The 21,289-nt window shown below is 42.0% G+C and overlaps 1 protein-coding gene across 2 annotated transcripts in view; it reads right to left on the bottom strand.

Annotated features, from left to right (window-relative positions):
* SELP (selectin P) overlaps positions 1-21,289 on the bottom strand; it is a 42,291-nt gene that overhangs the window by 15,288 nt on the left and 5,714 nt on the right. For both annotated transcript variants that reach the window (XM_004464168.5, XM_004464169.5), the window contains exons 2-9: positions 17,361-17,451; positions 15,158-15,544; positions 11,959-12,066; positions 11,315-11,503; positions 10,628-10,813; positions 9,870-10,055; positions 8,560-8,745; positions 6,430-6,615 (exon numbers count right to left, since the gene is read on the bottom strand). In XM_004464168.5, the coding sequence (XP_004464225.2) occupies positions 6,430-6,615; positions 8,560-8,745; positions 9,870-10,055; positions 10,628-10,813; positions 11,315-11,503; positions 11,959-12,066; positions 15,158-15,544; positions 17,361-17,451 (1,519 nt within the window). The remainder of the gene's footprint in view (positions 1-6,429; positions 6,616-8,559; positions 8,746-9,869; positions 10,056-10,627; positions 10,814-11,314; positions 11,504-11,958; positions 12,067-15,157; positions 15,545-17,360; positions 17,452-21,289) is intronic.

A 21,289-nucleotide genomic window follows, 5' to 3' on the forward strand; every position in this document is an offset into this window, starting at 1 on the left:
CACCCAACACCTACCTCTGGGGCTTGCCATAGTCTTTGGTGCCTAGGAATGAGTCCACTCATTCATTCATTCATGCATGCATGCATTCACTGTTGACCCAACTTAGCAGTGGTGTGTGTGAGTGTGTATGTTTATGTGTGTGTGACCTGAATAGCAAGTGGTTTCCTCTTCATAAAAAACATGTACCTGTTGCTTTTACCCAGATAGTAAGTTTGTACAAACTGATCGGGCAAAGGCAAATGACACAGAAGTATCTAGTATTTTATATATTAACTTTATTATTAAAATTGTATATGCACCATAAAAATACTTATTGTATAGGGGAAAAGTGGATGAAAAAAATCTTGAAAGAATGCTAACAGTGTCTTTTTTAAAATGGGGCATTAAAGAGGATACTTTTTCATTGCTATATTTTCTTATTTTTCTGTAGCTTTTATAAAAGAAAATCTTGCTTTAAAAAGCAGTATTTGCCAAAATATAACTAAAGAATTGGATGTATTGAGTGGAAAAAGGAATGGAGAGTACAAAAAACAGTCATCTGTACTATAATTGCCAAACATGGATGAATAGAACCAATTCTATTTCAGAGGAAGTGTTGCAATATTGACAGAGTACACTGGCTTTCTGATATCAAGTACAGTGTAGATATAAATGCTTATACTGAATCTGCAAGTTATGATCTTTTGAAAACCTTGCAACCTCAGTTTATAGAGTAGTGTCTTCCTCTTGTCATTACTCTTCACTTTACCCTAAGTATAGTTCCCCAATATTATCCCAATCTTGTAAGATATTTGTAAGCAGACATCTTTAAGTTCTGTCCCCCATTCCAACATTATATTCCACGAGTTTGCTCCCCATTCCATCATTATATTCCATGGTTCTTAGGAATGAAGTACCATATCAGCCTTGGGACAGCCATCCTGCAGCTTTTTCCTCTGGTCTTCTTTTAAGTTACTACTTTTAGCTGAGGGAGATCAGTTCACCTGGTTCATGATAGAAGCCTGGTAGGGACCCTGGTAAGTCATTAGCAAGGGCCACTTCCTATTGCCTATTGCCAAACATCCTGACACTTGTGTTAACTGCCTAGCCCTTGAAAGCATTTGAGTTTGGGATCCCTGGGTTACAGAGTGAGAGGATGAGTTGTTGCAGCAAAGCCAGCAGTTCTGAACGGCAGAAAAACCCAAACGGCACTCGGAAAGGCAGAGGAACAGATTTATTATGCATGGGCCCAGAGGAGAGTCAATCTCCAAATTCTGAGCCCCATTTTTCAGTTTTCATAGGTTTGTATAGCATTTTATGTGATGATTTTTGCTCATTGGCTAATGCATTGCTAGGCAAAATTTTGCAAGCCGGGTTAAAGCAGCAGAAGGCAGGTGCAAGGTCATGCTTTTGCAGGCTGATTTACAGAAGCAGGGGGCAGGAGTGGTTTGTTATATTACATAAGCAGGGGGCAGGAGTTGTTCGTTTGATATTCTCCTGCAAGGCCATGTTCTCACGGGCTGATTTACAGAAGTGGGGGTAGGAGTGGCTCGTTAGTTTTTTTCTGCAAGGTTATGCTTTTTATTTCTCAACATTCCCTCCCTTTAACACCCTTATAATTTTTATAGGGTGTTACTCAAGCTAAGTGGAAAAACAACTTAAGGTAGTAAAAGCATTTTACAAAGCACAAGTACATTTTTAAGATTAGTATCTTTTTAACTACTTTCCAGCCTCTAGGAGCTTTAGTTGTTACTTCAGTTCCAAACAATAAACTGAGCAGTTTGAAGAGGAGCAGGAACCACAGGGAGCCCATTTAGTCAGGTGATAGCGAGTTTTGGTGGGACCAGGCAATTCAGATTTTTAAGGGACTGTCAGGTACAGGGTGACTTATTTAGTTGTTTTGTTTTTCATTGGAGTGTGCCCTTTTAACTCTGGTATGATGAATCCAGGGGCTATACCTGAAACTTTGAGAGCAGTGGGGGTTACAAAGATAACAGTATGTGGGCCCATCCAGGTCTGCTGGAGGGGCTTTTTTTTTTTCCAGTTTTTTTTAACATAAGTTAGGTTTCCAGGTAAGTGTGGGTGTATGGGTGGCTTAATGGGATGAGATCCCAAGACAGGACAGTTTTGTGTGTTTGGGCCAGAGTTTTTCTCAACTGCTGGAGGATAGTATCCTAACCAGTTTTTCCTAGGAGACTGAGATTTCCTTTGAAGGTTTGAATAATTGGGGGTGACTGTTTAAACAGAATTTTAAAAGGTGAATGGCCTGAGGGTCTGGGGGTGCATCTGACTCGAAGGAGGAGTAATGGGAGCGGATCTACCCGTGGGAGGTCAGTTTCCTGACAGAACTTTGCTAGAGTGGTTTTGAGTGTTTGATTTATGCATTTTACTTTCCCTGAGCTCTGGGGCCTAAATGTGGTGTAGAGATTTCACTTAATTCCTAACATTTTGCTAGCTCTTGGACAATGGCTGCTATGAAAGCCAGGCTATTGTTGCTGCTTATGGATAAGGGAATTCCATGCTGGGGAATTAATTTTTGGAGTAAAGCTTTAGTTACTTTTCTTACTTTTTCAGTGCAGGTGGGAAAGGCCTTGACCCAGCCCGAAAAGGTGCACATTATTACTAATAAGTACTTATACCCTTGACTTGGTTTTATTTCTGTAAAGTCTGTTGTTGTTTTTAAAAGGGGCGGTTGCTGACTGGGTACCTTGGGAGGGGTTGTTTTTAGTGCAGGTCTGGTATCAGCTGTTCATGGTGGTGCAGGGTGAGGCTATGTGGGCAATGTAGTAATATTTTCTGAGCAGGGCTTTTAAAGCAATTTTTTTCCAAGTGGGTGAGCTGGTGGTATTGTTGATTGAGCAAGGGTGTAGGCAGCCCCCTTTGGGATGAAAACTCAGCTTCCAGGAGTAGCGAGTTTCCCTCTGGGGTTTGGTGCCTTTTTTCTCTCTTTGCCCCCTCCTGTTTCTCCCGGGTATGGTTCAGTTTGGTTTTTTTAATGCGTTGCCCTAGAAGGGACAGGTGAGGCACCGGCGAGGGGGCCTGCAGTCTGAGGGCTTTTGGGCTGCCTGTTGAGCTCCTTTATTGGCCAGTGTATTTTTTTTTTTAGTAACTGAATCAGTTCTTTTTCTGATGTCCCCAACAGTGTGTGACGGCGACTCTGCTTGGCTTCCAGACTGCCTGCAGTAGTTGAAGGAGTTTTTCCTTTATTTTTATTTCTCTTCCCCCTGCAGTTAGGAGTCTCCTCTCCTTACAAATTGCTCCATGGATATATACAGTAGCAAATGCATACTTAGAGTCAGTGTAAATGTTTACCTTTTCCCGGTGGCCAATTATAGGGCTCATATTAGTGCCCAGAGTTTTGCTTGCTGTGCAGATTACTCTTTAGGTAGGGGAGTTGCTTTTACTACTTGTTTAGCCATGGTGACTGCATATTTAGCAAGCCTCTTTCCATCTCTGATAAAACTGCTGCCGTCTGTGAATAAAGTTTGATCTGGGCAAGGAAGTGGCCTGTCCTGGAGGTCGGGCGACTGGCATACACTTCTGTTTTGCTAGCCAGCAAGAGGTTATCTACATATTGAAGGAGAGTACAATTTAAGTTTTCCCATGGGTAGGAAGCCAGATCTGCTGCCATGGCTTCTCCAAAAAGGGTGGGGGGGCTTTTGAGGTCTTGAGGTAGTTGAGTCCAAGTTAATTGAGTCTTTCATTGAGTTTTGGGATTCTTCTATTCAAAAGCAAATAGGGATTGGCTCTGGGGAGCCACCCACAGGCAGAATAAAGCTTTTTTTTTTTTGTTTGTTTAGACAAGTAAATTAAGTGGCTTCATATGGTAACTGCCCTAGTAAGGTGTGTGGGTTAGGAACTGCAGATCTTGGATGGGTTGATGTCCCGTCCCATCGGGTTTTTTTTTACTGGCAGCAGTGGAGTGTTCCAGGATGAAGTACTCCCCTCTTTTTGGGGTGGACTTTCTCAATTGGTTGGGTCTGGAATTTTTAAGGCTGCTGCTAACAGTGAGAACTGCTGTTTCATTCACTTTTTTGGCTTCCCCCTCAGCAGTTTTGTCCTGATTGATGAATACTTTGTTTGTGACTTTGAGGAGCTGGGAGATGTTTAACTCTGTGAACCCGTTTAGCTTCTGAAGTTTTTGTCTGATGTCCGGTGCCGCCAGGGTGACGAAAGTTGCATTGACCATTCTCTGGCTTTCCGGGGCTTCTGGGCTGAAGTCTTTGTAGAGTTGCTTATAAAGTTGCTTATAAAGCTCTCCCAGAGGTTTTTCATGCTTTTGAGTGATGGAGGCCATTTTGGACTTGTTTGTGGGCCGCTTCACCTTTTCCCATATCCTTCTGAGGAGGGCTTTTTGATACCGCTGAAAGGCAGCCTGTCCTTGATCTGTGTTAAAGTTCTAAGCTGGTTGAGCTTCCGGTGCCGCCTCTCAAGCCCATTTTTCTGGCTCCAAGACACCTGCAGGGCCTGTTCTTGCAACTACTTTCTGGCTTTTGTGAGGATCTGGTGTCTCTCTTTCGTATTGAACAGGGTTAGGAGGAGTTGGCAATCATCCCAAGTGGGGCGGTGGGTTGGGAAAATGGACTCCATGAGGTTGATAAGAGCCTGAGGCTTTTCTGAATATAAAGGGGTGTGGTGCTTCCAGTTTAAGAGATCTGCAGTTGTGAAAGACTGATAAAACAGGATTGGCCTCCCAGGCTGGGCTGTTCCACCTGCACTGAGCTGGGCTGAACCCTATGTTTCACAGAGGGGCATCTGAAGTATAGATTGCGCTGACCCAAGTTTTTTTCACCAAAGGGGTTTGAGGATCCCCCTGGGGGAGCTCTTGGGCCTGGGGAGACTGAAGGTAGAGGAGTTTCTGGGACATCTGCTGGTGGAGGCTCCAGGGCAGGGAGATGTCCTGGAACGGCTGGAACATATGGTGGGGCAAATGGATTTTCTTCCGGAGATTTTTGTAGAATAATAGGTTTCGAGGTTTGGCCATTTGAGTTACTAGGACCCTGCTCTGACCCTTCCTTTCAACACAGAATTGAACCTAAGGGGGCAGGTTTTGAGCAATTTCTAACCAGGAATTGATGCCGGGAAACTGATCAGGGTGGCCGGGGGTCCCAGTGACTGCCTGCCAAACTGCATGAAACTTGGTTACACCTAGGATTCCCTGAGGGCTAGTCAACAACAAACTTAGGCCACTCTAATTTGCACAGAGTCCAGAGAGTTCTGGGGGACATATGGATACCATAATCCCTGGAAAAGCCTTTTGAAGTTTTTTAACATACAATTTAAGACTGTGAGTTTGGATTGTGATGATCCCATCCCTGAACTGGTGTTGCAGGACAAACAAAGGGGGGGAGCCTCTCACGAGATGCCTGCCTGTCCACGACTCTTGCAAGCACTTAGGCTCATCTTAGCTAAGGTGTAGAGTCTGGATTAGCTGTTATGCCATACGACGTAGCTGCAGAGTGCAGGTTGGGGTCTACTTGGACTCCGTAGCATGGGCCGTGGGGCCACAGACTGGATCAGTAGAGGCAAATCTCCGCAGTCCCCATTCATTCACTCAATCACTCAGAGGTTACACAGTCCCACCTGAGGGACTACCCAATCCTGGAATCTCAAATCTTGAGATTTGGGGAGGTGATCAGTCTCCCCTTCCATCCAGAGACAAGCCTGATTGGGACTAAGAACCCTGGGGCCTTACCTTTCTGGCGTTTTCTGATGTTATTCAATCCACCTCTCCACTGAGTCAGGCTGGGGTGGAGGATGCAGCCCACAGGAATCCTTCCCCCGAAGGAGGCCCCATCAAGGGGACAGGTGGTGCTGCCTTGTTCATGTGGAGATTTCTGCCAGACATGTCCACTGATCCCAAACCGGAGGCTCAAAGGGCCTGCTCAGTTGGGTTTCCTGGCCAGGGAACCAAATGTTGCAGCAAAGCCAGGAGTTCTGAGTGGCAGAAAAACCCAAACAGCACTCGGAGAGGCAGAGGAACAAATTTATTATGCCTGGACCCAGAGGAGAGTCAGTCTCCAAATTCTGAGCCCCATTTTTCAGTTTTATAGGTTTAGATAAGATTTCATGTGGGATTAGCATGACTTTTGTTCATTGGCTAATGCGTTGCTAGGTGAAATTTTGTAAGCGGGTTTATAGAAGCAGAAGGCAGATGCAAGGTCATACTTTCATGGGCTGATTTACAGAAGCGGGGTGGGGGGGTGGGGAAGGAGTGGTTTGTTTGATATTCTCCTGCAAGGCCATGTTCTCACAGGCTGATTTACAGAAGCAGGGACAGGAGTGGCTCATTAGATATTTTTTCTGCAAGGTTATGCTTTTTATTTCTCAACAGAGTGAGAAATTTATTAACATTCCAGTCCTTTTCAATGTGCTGGCCCTGGGCAGTAACCACTTCCAATGCACAGGCTACAATTTATTTCCAAGACTTTGGAAAGAACACAAACTCACCTAGGCATTCTGGAAGCAGAGCACTCCAATTCCCTGTAGTTAAGCATTGCAACACACTGGCTCCTACCAGGAGCAAGTCTTCTTCACAGGTGAAACTACAGGATGACTGGTACCTAAAGGCACCAAAGGGGTGGGAACATTTCATCTGGACCTTCTGGGGCGCCAGAAGAGCTGGGCACTGCAGAGCTAAGGGATGAAGAAGTAAGGGAGTGAGGAAATAGTTATATGTAAGCACTCACTGATTTTGACCTCTTAGCCCTTCTAGTGCCAAAAACAGAGATCCCCAAATTGGGATTATTTAGCCTGGAGGAGGAGAAAAGTGCCATTTACTTGCAATGATATATGAAGGATTTTATTAGGAAAATGCTGAATCATTGTTGAACATTTCAATAGTCTATATATCAATAATTTTTAAAAAATAATACTTTTGAACCCAAAAGTCTTATTTCTAAGAATCTATACCATGTATGGAATTGAAATGCATATGAAAAATTAATTCAGAGATTTTTATTAAGACATTATTTGTAAGAGCCAATTATTAAAAAATAAATTAAAATGCCACTCATCAGCGGCTGAAAATAAGTTTTGGTGGCTTCATGAAAGAATATTATAGGTTACTAAAAATTATGTATTTCTCCTTGAAAAGATATGGAAGGTTTCTCAATGAATGTTGTTAAATGAAAAAGCTGAAGTGAAGATTTTATATATACACATACACATGCATATCATGATCCCAATTATATAAAAATATTTGGTCTTATATGGAGAGAACACATATATTCTAAGTATTTTAAGTCTTTTCTTATTTTTAAAATGGAAATAATAATTGTGACTACCTTAAGGAGTTAGATTAAATGAGATCATAGAAAGTAAGTGCTCAGTAAATATTAGCTATTATTAGTAGTAGCAGTAGTAGCAATAGTAGTAATATTATTAAAACTATACATCAGCTGCAGACCCTGACTGTCAGAGTGGAAGACATTAGGAAGATCTATCAAGGAAGTTATTGAGATCACACCTGTTGTTTAAGGAAACATCCAGCTATCCTGGATAATTTAGACCTTTATCTGCCTGGAGACAAGAATGGCTTGGCAATTTCTTAACATCTTTGTAAGTGTGTCAAAGTGTTCTTTGTGTCTTTGTCTCTCAGATGATGCATCTCACTATACACACTAAGTCTCATCATCATGGGACGTGGCCATCTATTACTCCACTGCCTTATTTTAAATCAGAGTAAACTTAGATACAGAGGATTCACATAAATTGTCCAGAGATCCCTGTAAATGGCAACATGAAACAATAACATTGCACTTCTGGAACATGATTTCTATGTAGGGTATTCTTTAAAAAAAAAAATCTAGTGACTTCCCTATGCCTTAGAGAAAAATACTGAAATCATGAACTATTGAAAGATGAGGGAACAGATGTAGCTCAAGCAATTGGGCACCCACCACCTACATGGGAGGTCCTGGGTTCAGTTCCTGGTGCTTCCTAAAGAAGACGAGTAGACAATGAGCAGAGAGATGAGGGAACCATTTCAGGGGGCAGGGAGGGGGATACAAATTAAAATTAAAAAAAGCATTAGTAAAAAAAATGGCATAAAAAAAGATGACCATTTTGTAAAATCAGACCATGGACATACGAATTTTAAAGCAATGTTAATATCATTATTCTTTTGAGTAAATGTATAAAGCATAATAGTTTTAAAGTTGTATTTATTCATATTAATTCATAACTGTAGTTAAGATAGGTAAGGCAGGTTATTGTACCCCCATTTTATAGAAGACAATAAGCCTCAAAAAGGTAAAAAACTCATTAACAGGAAATGACAGAACTAAATGCTTTGTTCATGACTCTTCCACCATCTTATGCTGTTTCTCATATACCTTCTTGGCCTCCATCTCCTTCACATCAATCCACCTCATACATGTCAATCAATACAACCCTTGCCTTGAGTATGCTGCAATGAACACGTTGGGCCAGAGACTGATTTGCTCACCATTTCATCTCTGGTACAAAGCCTGGCACATAGTAGGTTCTGATGAACAAGTGAATGACAGTGCTACATGAAGATACAGATGCCTTCTCCAGGGTGGAGAGGCACAGAAAGAACATTTCCATGCACTCTACCTTGACAGATGGGGGCTGGCATTGTCCATCGTCCCAAGTCAGAACACTGAGCTGTCTCAGCTCCTCTCAGCATGAAACCCTCGGCACAATAGAAGCTGCAGTTGGTGCTGTACTGAAATCCTCTTGAGGATGGGGAGCAATCCATGCTTCCATGAACAGGACTCTCAAGTGGGTCACACATAATGACTAAATGGAGAAAGTTATAATCTGAAACTGGGTAATGGAAGGACTTAGTTTTTCCTCAGAAGGGCCTCTCTGGGAGATGTCATTTTTTTTCATACTCGCATTATCAATATGCTCAGAATCCAAAATCCCCACCCCTTTTTACAAGGGGAACTCTGCTTGAAACACATTCTAATTCTCTCTTTACCTGGCTCACTCTCACCTGTCCTACAAGTGGCAGACCTTCGCTAAAAACCTTTCCCTGCCTGCCCAACTTGGAGGGTAGGAACTACTCCACTGTATCCCCAAAGTCCCCATTTCTTACAATATATTGTAATTATTCCTAATTAGAACACAGTCTGCTTGAAGGTTGGGGTAGGCCATTCATAGTTTTATCCCAGAAACTAGCACAGTGTTAGATACCAAAAGGTGACCATGAAATATTTATAGACATTATTGTGGGAGTGATTCTGGAAAGAATAGATACAGGATAAGGCTAGCCTTAAAGAACAGCATAGCTTATTGTTGACTCCATATTACCTGGCTCCATAAATCATCCCAAATGGGCTTATCTCTGGAACACAGGTCATCCTAACCAGATGGCAATTGGCAAGTGCCTGCAGCCCAAGATTATTTCCTGAGAACAAGTAAGTCCCGAGTGATCTTGGCTTTGATAAAGACTGGCTTTCTCATGCTCTGCCTTGAATAAATAATTTTATCTCCAGGTTGTTCCTGGGGCTGTTTAGAGTATAAAGACCAGTCTTTCTTCTATACTGTGTGCACCCTGGACTTTGACCTTTGTTTATTTTTGGAAAATCAAGGCATTCTAGAACCAAAGATCCTCTTGTGCTTCTCTTTCACTTTACAGATGAAAGAAACAAGGTTTGGAAATGTGAAGTGACTTTCCTAAATTCTCAAAGTCTAAGTATTTTCTACATGCTATTTAATTATATATATACTTAATCCTCATAAAATCACATTGCAAATCTTAGCTCCATTTCAGAGATGAGAAAACCATGACTCCCAGAGGTCGAACAACTTGCTCCAGGACCAGTGCCTAGAGGAGGTCTCTTAAGAGATCTTGGTCTTTCCACTGTGCCATGGCTCCTTCCTAGGTGGACTGGGGGTTGCTAAAAAAAAAATCCTACCTTCACAGGCTGGCAAGGGAGCAGTCCACTGGCCAGGGCCACTGCAGTAGAGTGTATCCAAGCCCCTCACTCGATAGCCAGGTGAGCACTCAAATTTACAGCTGGAACCATATGCAAAAGCAGCAAGTGGATGAACACAATCCATGGTTCCTTTGCTTGGGGCTTCCAGGGGCTGACATTGCACAACTGAATAGGACAACCAAGGACAAAGAGAAAGGTACTGAGGAAGGAGAAAAACTGCATCCACAGCCAGAGAGTAATGGTAATTTGTCTCTAGAAATCAAGGTGGAGCTAGGGAGTTGTAAGAGTCAGGAAGTCCTAATGATATTTTTTCAGACTTGGACTACAATCTGTCTTTAGGTGGCCCAGATCTCTTAAGTAGACTCCTCCAAACTTTATTCTTAATGCCCTCTATCCCTTATACTTCTATAAACTTGTCCCAGTAGGTCTAGTAGTGTCTACTTACAGACGTAGATGCCACCCTGTCCTCTCTTACGTGCAATTTATGAATTAGGTCATTCTGAACTTCTTGTGGGCTGTGAGTTTTGGCTAAGGGGGGATTTTAAAATTTGCTTATAGTAAAATCAGACTCTTGTTTTTCTAGAACGCAAAGCTCTTTTGCTGTCTCCTGCATGTACCCACCCAAGTTGAGTGATGGGAGAATAGACAAATTACGTTAATTTGGGCCTGTTTCATGTATAACACAGAAAGGACTGGATGCAGTGGATATTATATTTCCCCGACTACCTGGAACTCACCTTTACACACAGGAACTGGGGCTGTCCACCCCCCTGAGGCTGTGCACTGCACCTCCTCTGTCCCAACCAATGCAAATCCCTCTTCACAGCTGAAGTTACAGCTGGACCGGTGCTGGAATTCCTTTGCAGAGTTAAGACAGGTCATGCTTCCTCGTTCAGGAGTCTTCAGGGGTGGGCACTGGATGACTAAACACAACCAGAGATGAATGGCATAAGTCCTTGGGTTATGCCTAGGATTCTGAAACAGCTAGACTTTCCCAAACTAACTGACAAGGTGATAGTCTTGGTTGGTTAAATGATAATTTCAATAGCTATGTTGATACAGAACGATCCAAATACCTTTATATTTCATTTACTTTGTAAAGAAGCAAAGTAAAATGATCAAATTAATAATACTAAGCCCTGACTTCTCATAATTATCCTATGCTTACTTTACAATTAACCAAGGGAAAGGAGTCCCTTTGTAATGTCTCTGCCAAACAATCAAGAATTAAACAGATGCAAAATGTCATGAAAATAAAAATTAGTGTTATCTGATTGACAGGTAATAGAGATAAACAGAATTTTCCATTTAATGTGCATCCTCATTATTTCTCTTTTTTAAATGAAGAAACCATATTCCCTTCCTCCCCACCTCTACCAAAATTCCCATTGTCATTGACTGTGGAAATAAAAGGATCTACATACCTATACATTGTGGGGGCTTATTCGTCCAGTTTCCAGAAGCCAAACATTCCAGTTTGCTGGGTCCATTCATTTCGTATCCTTCAGCACAGTGGAAGCTACATTGTGAGTTGAAAGAGAAATTTCCAAGAGGGTGGCTGCAATTCATGAGTGTGTGTTGAGGGAATAGGTTGAATGCTCCACACTCTCTCACTGTAGGGGACACAAATATTGATTTTTTTTCATTGTGAACTTAAAGATAATGTCAGATTTGCTGAAAGCTGGTTCTGTCTGTGTCATGCCCTTAACTCCACCTTTCTAGACCCTAAACAAATCCTCCCATATTGTTTTGGCCCCTTTGTATTGGCTACATTTTGGGAAATAACATTCTTTCACTGGTCTTTATTTTAGACAAGAAAAATTAGCCTGGAATTGTTCTATTTGTTTTTGTTGCCTTTACATTTCGCTTTTACCTTTAAGAGATTTTATGAGCAAATTGTCTCTTCAAGAATATATATATATTTTTTACCCAGAGTGTGTCTAGACACAATCTAAGATGATAGAGGGGCCTAGGACTAGCCTTCACCCACTAGAGAGTCTCCAACATCATTTACTGCCTGGCATCTTCTCTAGCACAAGACCAGTACCTGAAATAACATCAACCTCACCATATTCACATTCCGGTCCATAGAACCCTGGGTAGCAGGAGCAGGTGTGGTTCCCAATGGTTTCAATGCACTCTCCTTGCTTGCTGCAGGACATTTCCTTGCAGGAGGCTGAATTGACACAGAAGGGTCAGAATCAGGGGTATGCACAGGAAATGTGAAGAAAACCTGGATGCTTGTTCTAAGACTCAGGCCCTAAGGAATAAAGAACCACAGTTCCTCTTCCCATTAAAGCCATTGTAGGAGCCTATTAGATTGTGGCATGCTCCCATTTGTCTGTTGCATTTAGGGTTTTCTAAGGAGGACAGAGAGACAAATGGAACCATCAATAGATGTGTGAGCAGACACACTCCTCTGTGTGGTAAAAGTAGACTTTTTAATCAAGAGTAGTCATACAGAGGGATTATTATGGAGTCCCATGACAGATGTTACAGGATGAAAGTCCAAACCAGACTTGGGATATGATCTGAATCCTGGTTCTGATGACTACTAGTTGTGTGACCTTAGGCAAGTTATTTCTCTGAACCCAATTTGCCCAATTTCAGAGCAAAAAAAATCCTTCTACCTTTTGTTTGCTTCAAATCTATGTCCAGACAAGTATGGTGAAGAAGCAGAGGAGTCAAATGAGATGTTTAAGTCCTACTCATATTAAAGGATAAATAATTCGATGAGGGGATGGTTCAGGGATCTCAATGTGCCAGGCTTAGATCAGAATGTACCATGGCCGACCTGACAGGACCTCCTTACTAAGTCTGTGCTACTTGGGTGATGGAGGAGAGAAGGACCAGGGTTTTTTTCCTGTAAGAGATTCTTTGGGGGTGTTTGCACAGACAGGTTCCAAATGGAAGATTAATACTGGAGTTGATGGTGTGAAAGACCTGAAGATGTTTTTATTGATGGGAGCATAACAGGGGCCTATAAGCTAAACTGTTTTCTGGTGGTCCATTTCCTCTGCTCTGAGCCCTGGTCACGCGCTGGTCCTATTTGGATTATATTACCAGAAGAAATCCATATGTCACAGAGAGGGTTGTGTTAGATGATTTCTAGTCCCCTCTTAAGCCATGCAAGATTCTGAAGGAGGAACAATTCCATGGCAGCCAGTGAGTTTGGTGAAGCTGCAAAGGGATCAAAAAAGCAATAGAGCAGCCACTAGTAGAGTGACCTTTGGTCCACATCTTCCATTGATTTCCCTTTGTACTCTGACCTTGACCCTACTAGTGCCTTACCTTAGCGATATCTGCCTGCCCTATGCTTTTGGCGCACACAAATTTTGTTCTTATTGTAGCTGCCACAGGATCACAGATGGAAGGAATGAAAAAACAACCAATGTTCTGTATTTTACCCCACCTCCTCCTTCCAGGCAGATTGGCAACTTGTCTATTCCTTTATCTCTCCAGGGTAATAATGCCAGGCTCTTCAGCATAATCATGATTCAATGAGTAAATATATACATTTTTTGATAGCCTGTTCTGAGTTCTGACAAATCCTCACATTTAGAGAGTTTTTCTAACAATCTAACTTCGTTGCTTCTTGTTTCAGTATATACATCTAATTCTCTTCTATCTTGAGAGAAAATGGATGGCTTCCTACATCTTTACCTCTTGGGTGGCAGAATATCAATTACTGGCAGTGGCTGCCTGAAATGTTGTCTTGGTGGTGATGGAATCCACCTGTGTTCAGGTGAAATTGTGCCAATTAGTGATGCATGCCATGGTAGCAGGGTAGAGAAGTTGCATCATTCATGCCAATAATTTTCAATCCCTTTTTTCTTATAATCTTCGTCAAGCTTTATTGAAGAAGGCTGTCTTACAAAAATGGATTTGAGGGCTGGGTGGGGAAGAGAAGATGTGGAATAGTGGAACAGCTAGTGGCAGCAAAGAGAATCTAATAGGGATAGTTCTAGGAAATACGGGGAGCCAACAGGGAGAGCCTAGGAAAGGTAGAGAGCCAACTGGGAGAGTAACAGGATGAGCTAATATCCTGGGTAATGGCTATCCTGATCTCTGAATAAAAAGGTCATTAAAATGATATCTGACCACCTGGCAATGCATTCATAGATATGTTTTCCCTCAGCTAGGGGTCTTGGATGAGGAGGGGGAGAATGCAGAGGGAATGTATTATGCTGTGCATTATGGATATCCTGTGTATTATGTTCAAGACTGTGTGTTCTTGGGGAGTTTTGAGGGTAGATGCTTATAATCTAAGGGATTTAGAACATATGTGGTAGAGCACGGCATCTTTAAGAAAAAGCTTCAGAGTGCTCAGGACTCTTTTGCTCATGGCAGCTCTCCCCAGTCGCAGTGCCTGTGTGCTGTTTAGGGCAGCAGGCCTCCCTCTAGATGGGAAACCATGTCAGAAAGGTGGAATCAGCTCTGGCTCTGTGCCCATGACCACAGAAAGATCAGGCTTTCAGGCATGTCTGCTTACTCCAGAACTGGGATGGAGTTGGGGGAAGTTGAGAATCAAATACACTTACACGACCTCACCTTTAGTTACTGCCTCTCCGTTTCCTCTCACTCCCACCCCCAAATACAATGGACCTGAAGATACGTTGCTGTTAAAGGGAAACTGTAAAGCATTTGCAACGTTTAGTTATGTTCTCAAATTGTCTCAGGTGAACAAAGAATGTGGTAGCACCTGTAACTAAAAACACTGACTTTGGGGAGTTTGAATCTGGTTCCCCCATCAACTAGCAAATTATTTAAAACTCTGAATTTTTACCTCGTTAGCAAAATGAGACTAATAGAAGGACCTGATTCATGAAGCTGTCATGAGGACTAAATGCGTATGAACTAATAACATCTAGATGTCAGTAGATGCTAGTTGCAGCTGTGTCTCCTACAGATGGCGCTTTCTCTTTTACAAGGCATAGTAGTGGGAAGAAGCTCTGTACTTAAAAAGAAGACTGGTTTCCAATGTTAACTTTACTTCTGTCTTGGGAGAAGCCTCCTTTCCATTAGGTACAAAATGAGAAGGTTGGACTGGATGATATTAAAATGTCCTAGTTTCCAAAGGCCAGTTTTTGCTAATTCTGGTCTCATATTCTTTATGATGCTCCATAAATGCTGACTGATGAGCAGTTTACCCTTACTGTCATATCCCTGACTTCGTGACTCCATGTTATTGACTCAGTTATGTTAACCAACCAGGGAAGCCTGTTTTTTTCAACTGACAAAACTCAGAGAGAAAGAGAAAACCTTACCTTTATAGCACAGAGCCCGCTTTTTTTTCTGACAGGGCTCATCGTTCCACTTGCCGGGTGCCACTGGGCTCTTGATATAGATCTCCACGCAGTCCTGGTTGTTCCGCTTGTTGTTGGGCTCGTTGTCAGCCCAGTTCTCAGCCTCCTTGGTGAGAGTCTTCTTGGTTCCCACCCAGGTCCAAGTGTTATTGATCTTCCGGATCCCGATCCAGTAATGAGCATGGTAGTAGGGTATGACATCATTGAGATGAGCAATTTCTTTTTTATTCTGGATGGCTACTAAATCTGTGTGGAACTTCTGGCAGAACAACCGGGAAATATTCCATGAGTATAGCTTTGGGCTGTAGTGATAGGTCCACCCTGCCACTTCTTTCTGATTCATCAATTCTAGAATAAAGGAAAATGAGTGCCAGGTTAGCATCCTGAACTGGAAGGTGGCTGGGATCTTAAGTACACATCTATTTGGTCAGATGAATTTCTGACCAGAAGATGAGTACCCAAAACCTGACTATTTTATGTCAAATCTAGTTGTTTTAAGGAAAAAGAGTAGATTCTACTGTTCACTTAGGTATACATGAAGTCAGAATAGGAAAATGTTCTCTTCTGAGGATGCTTGATATTAAAGATTTAGAATCATAAGATACCAAAATTGGAAGGAAACTTAGGGGTTATCAAATCTATTCCCCTTCTCTTGTTTTTTGTTTTTAGGAGGTGCTGGGGATTGAAGCCAGGACCTCGTACATGGGAAGCAGGTGCTCACACCACTGAGATACACCTGCTCCCTCTACTCACCTTCTTTAATAAACGAAGGAGGTACATTAAGTCATTTGCCTAAACCCAAGTTAAATGATACATGAAATGTCTGAATAACTGCTTGGAATCTACAGGTTGTAGCTCTTAGCAAGGAAAATAAGATGCTTTACGACTGGACCCTATCTGCTGGACAACCCTCACCACCTGCCATATTTATTTTCTCAGCAAAAGCAGAACTCCTACTTGCCTGCACCTGTTCTTCCTGCTGTCCTAGCTGCCTTCCCCACTTTATGTCTGGTAAGATTTTACTCCTCCTTTCCATGGCTTCCCCATGTTCCCACCTCCTTCCATTTCAGCTTGTACCTGCCTCCACCTGCCTATTGCGTGTGTTGCTGTGTCTGTTTTTATGATATTCCTGCTAGACTGTGAATCACAGAAGGTGGGCTCTTTTTCACTCTAGATCCTTAGCATCAAGTATAGAGCTTGACAGTTAATAGGAGTTCAGTAAATACTTGTTTAATATGTGAAACATGGCTAGTTTGCGGCAAAGCTAGAGTTAGAAACCTGATCTCCTGATTTGCAATCTTACACTCATTCCACTCCTCTTGGCTGTTTATCCTTGATAAATTACTCTACTTCCTCCATGTCTGCTTACTCACTTGGTAATAGCACAAAACAGTCCTTCTTTACAAATATTTATGATATCAAATGATCAAATGAAATAAAGTGCCCTTAAATCATGTAACAGGCACAGAAGATGCAAAGTATTGTTATCATAGCCAGTGAGAACTCACCCGGGGGCAGAAGAGGCCAGTTGCCAAGTGAAGAGGGGCACAATGCAAGCAGTCAGGCCTGGAAATGGCTCCCTTTCCTGTTTATCAAACCTAATTTCTGTTCAACTCTCTGCTGTGCTGCCACCACGAGGGTTGGTAATGTTTGTCCCTCCCGCACAGACACCTCTACTGCATTGTTTTGCCTTAAGACTTTACACCACAAATTGTGATGGATAGGGCTGCATTAGGGTGTTTATGGGTTCCAGGCGCTTTTGCCTCTGTGAGCCCTTCTTCCACTAAAGAAATAGTAAAAATGACATTTTACAGAAGCATTGGTATGAGGATGAATATATTATATTAAAATAGTTTCTTCTACCTAAATGCAAATGATTTTTAAAGAAATTAAAACATTTTTGTGGGCCCCTAAAAGTATCATGGGTCCCCGACACTGCCCTCACTGGGCCCGATGGACAAGTTGTCTCCGGGTATGTCAGTCTGCGCTTTTCCTGAAGCCTTTTCCATGAATTGGGTGGTGATAGGTAGAGTTTTTTCTCTCAGGAATCTTGGCTTGGGTAGTTTTCTCCTGCCTCAACCCCTTACTACTGTCTTTATTTTCTCTCACTTGGCTCTGGGCTCCGCCTTAATTACACAGGACCAGGTATAAACATGAAATTTACCAGAGATCACAGCACTGAAGCAAAGGAGTTGGGTAACTCTGAAGACTGCTCTCTGAAATCTCCAGTACCAGCTGACTTTTAGGCAAATGGCCTGAAACAAGAAAAGAAACTTGTGTTTAGTATCCATGTGCAACCAACATGGCCAGAAACATTCCAGTTCATAATCATTATATGGAGTCAGAATTCTGCCTATTTCCATTGTGTGTGTGTTGAGGGGGGGGGGGGAAGCTCTCTGTTCCCTTCCTGTTTTTCAGGCTCTGCTTCTGCCTCCTACCCAACGTGGCACTGTACCAAGGCTGAGAAGAGAATACATCCATTCATTTGCTCAACAGATATTTACTGAGTAACTAATTTGTGGCACCAATGTTAAGATGCATTTTTTCAATATACAGGTATGAAAAAGACTAAACACATGAATATGGTGTTATTTTTGTCCAATAACTGCCCTTTGAGAATTGTCATGCTGTTTCCAAGAAAAATAGGAAATCCCATGAGAATTCCTTGGTCCACACAGATGATACATTGACCTATATGTTGATGAGCACAGCATCAACTGACTGTGCTGTGCTGTTCCATCTCTTCTATTTTATTGAGCTATATCTTGTCTTCTTGCTTTGCCATTTCAGCATACACCTGAAATATTATTAATGTTTAACATATGTATATGTATTTGCATATATATTTATATAATACACAGAGACATATACTATAAATGTGTATACATATCAAAAAATATTTGTGCTCCATAAACTTGCTCCCCTTGAATTTGTAGCAAATATTGTTTCTCATGAGCTTCCTATGTTGGGGTTTCATCCAATCGAATAACATTGAAACATATTTTATAGACAAACAAGTTCTGGAAGTGGTCATCTTGCTCAATTCCCTCATGTTGCACATGAAAATACTGGGACTGGGAAGGTCTCTCTGACATATTCAAAACCAAACTGTTACCAACACAGCCTGACTTTGAAACTAGAGCTGTTTCCACTCTGTTTTTTTGTCTTCATAAACCTCCAGGCTTCCAAATCCCTGCTGGTTTGCTGTTGTGGATGATAGATTATGTGACCTGACCAAGTCTAGGCAAATCTGGGCATTGGTACCCCTCCAAAGTCACCCAACTAACCACCAATGTGAAAACACTGCATTCTCTATGCAATCACAGCTTCATTCTTCTTTCATCCAGACTGCTACCTCATACCGCTCCTATACAGAAATTCTGAATTGCCAGGGACCGTGCTCCAGTGATGGATATACAAAGATGGAATGTGGGGGATTTGCGGTGGTGTGTGAGTGTGTGTGTGTTTGTGCATGCACATAAAGCACTCACTAATGGGCCAACCAGATAGTGCAGTCAGCCCAGTTCAAAGCAGTACAAGTCTCATAGATAGTGAGGTTATCTTTGTATAGAGAAGCTTAGTACTTTTCCCTTCTAGGGATTTCTAAACACTGACTTTTATAAGTAGCTATATTTTGGGTTCTTATAAGCTGGGAAACTACAGGAAGCCACTGAGCTATCATAATGATATGGAGCACTGAACCGTCATGATGTTACGATTTATGGGGGTGTTTATTTGCACAAGAAGTATAGTGATAAACCTTACTAGAGACTTAACTCCAAGGACCTCTTCCTTTCAGATGGCGTTGCATTGCAGCTGTTATTATTACCATATCACAATTCAGCACCCAGAAGGTACCATGCCAAGTGCTATTGCAGAAATCTTCGAATCAGGCTATGCATGACTTCCCAAGGGGTACACAAGCAAGGAGAGTTTTAAGTAATTCTGTTTTCAGATTCTTAACTGAATGTATTCTTTCCTAAAACCAATCTGCCTGAGAATACACCTATACTGGGATGAATAGTGTCTCCCTGTCTTAGTGTTCCATAACAAAGTACCACAAAGTGGGTGACTAAAAACAAGAGAAATTTTTTCTCTCGCAGTGGTGGAGGCCGGTGGTCTGAAATCAAGGAGTCAGCAGCCATGAGGGTTATCAGATGACTCTGCTATTTAATTCCAGTTGATATACTTGAAGAAGTGATGTAACAGTTTTATTTTAAAATGCCAATATTTACAATATACTGGAACCCCCATCCTGTATTATATTTAGTATTTCTGATGAAAAATTTTAGTTCTCAACTTAGAAAGGTGCAGGAAGTTACATAGTTTTTCAGAATTTTTTTGGAGGTATGAGAGCAAAACATTGCTGCTGTAGGACTCAATCATGAGGACTTCATGAAGGGGACCGCAGTGTTTGCCTGTGAAACTGGGCTGGGCTTCTCTCAAGTAGACTGGTGGAGGAGAACAGGGCGTTTCATCTGGTGGCACCCCAGGAAGTGGGTTTCTTCCTGTGCAGAGCATAGCTAGAGGCTTCTCTGAGATCACTGTCATCAGCTCAGACAAGTGTGTGTAGAAGGAGACAAGGTGGGGCGCCTGATCCCCCTACTTCCATGTCCCAGCCCACCATCCCCAATTGCAACTCTATCACTTTTCAACTTTAAAAAATTTAATATTTTAAGTAAGATCTGATTTAAACAAGATTTCCTCAGCAAACCTTCCACCACACCAAGCAAAACAGAGAGAGAGAGAGAGAAAGATAAGGTAAGAGAGCAGGAAATGATGTTTCAAGGTTTTAAAGGACTGGTTAGAGGTTTCTGATCAAAGTACAATATCTAAGAAATGAAAATGCAAGTCAGTGATCTTCCCTTGCTTTAATCTGACCATATCGCCCTTCTTTTTATTTTTTGAATCACCATATACCAAGAATCACCTCTCTCATAATTTCAGATTTCAGAGTTGGAGGTAACCATATAGATTACTGCCACAATTTAGCTTTTCGCAGACATTCTGCAGCAGGTCTTTTGGACCATTACGCTCAAGATGGGATAACCACCACTGTCCATCACCGAGACTCAGTGAGTTTAAGTGTTTGGCCCAAGCTTGCACACCTGGATGAATATAGGATTATGACAGTAATTCTTGTTCTATTAGAACTCATGAACTCCTTTGAAAGGTTAATAAAAACCATGGTCAGGATCATTAAAAAATGCACACTTGCAATCCATTTTTAAAACAATTTCAGGTTTACCTGTCTGTCCATGTTAATGGACCCCAAGTTCAAGTTTCTGAGTTAATGTTAAGGCTAACCAACAAGGGTTGTTTATTTTTTTTTTCTTATTTTATTTTGTATATTTTAATGTTACATTAAAAAAATATGAGGTCCCCATATAGCCCCACCCCCACTTCTCCCACATCAACAACCTCTTTCATCATCGTGGGACATTCATTGCATTGGGTGAATATATTTTGGAGTACTGCTGCACCACATGGATAGTGGTTTACACTGTAGTTTACACTCTTTCCCAGTCCACCCAGTGGGCCATGGCAGGACATACAATGTCCAGAATCTGTCCCTGCAGTACCACCCAGGACAACTCCAAGTCCTGAAAATGCTCCCACATCATGTCTCTTCTTCCCTCTCTCTACCCTCAGCAGCTACCATGGCCACTTTCTCCACATTAATGCTACATTTTCTTCTATTACTAATCACAATAGTTCCAGAATAGAATATCAATAAGCCCACTCTAATCCATACGCTATTCTTCCATCCTGTGGACCCTGGGATAGTTATGTCCACTCCCCCTCTATATCGAGAGGGGGCTTAGATTTCACATGGATGATGGATGCAATTCTCCTGCTTGCAGTTGTAGGTACTCTTGACTCCCTGGTGTGGTGGTTGACCTCCCTGTTAACTGGCTGGAGTAAGTTCATTAAACCAGAGGGTAGAAGTTTCAGGTCTGTTGAGGCTCAGGGCCTGGCTATCACATGGACAGTCCAGAGATTCAGGTCCCCTGAGCATACACCAAACCCCAATGCCAACAACAGGTCCAGTAAAAGTAACAGGAGAGGCTTGTGAACAAAGATCACACCTGA

Source organism: Dasypus novemcinctus, chromosome 13 (assembly GCF_030445035.2).
Source record: "Dasypus novemcinctus isolate mDasNov1 chromosome 13, mDasNov1.1.hap2, whole genome shotgun sequence".
Classification (NCBI taxonomy): Eukaryota; Metazoa; Chordata; class Mammalia; order Cingulata; family Dasypodidae; genus Dasypus; species Dasypus novemcinctus.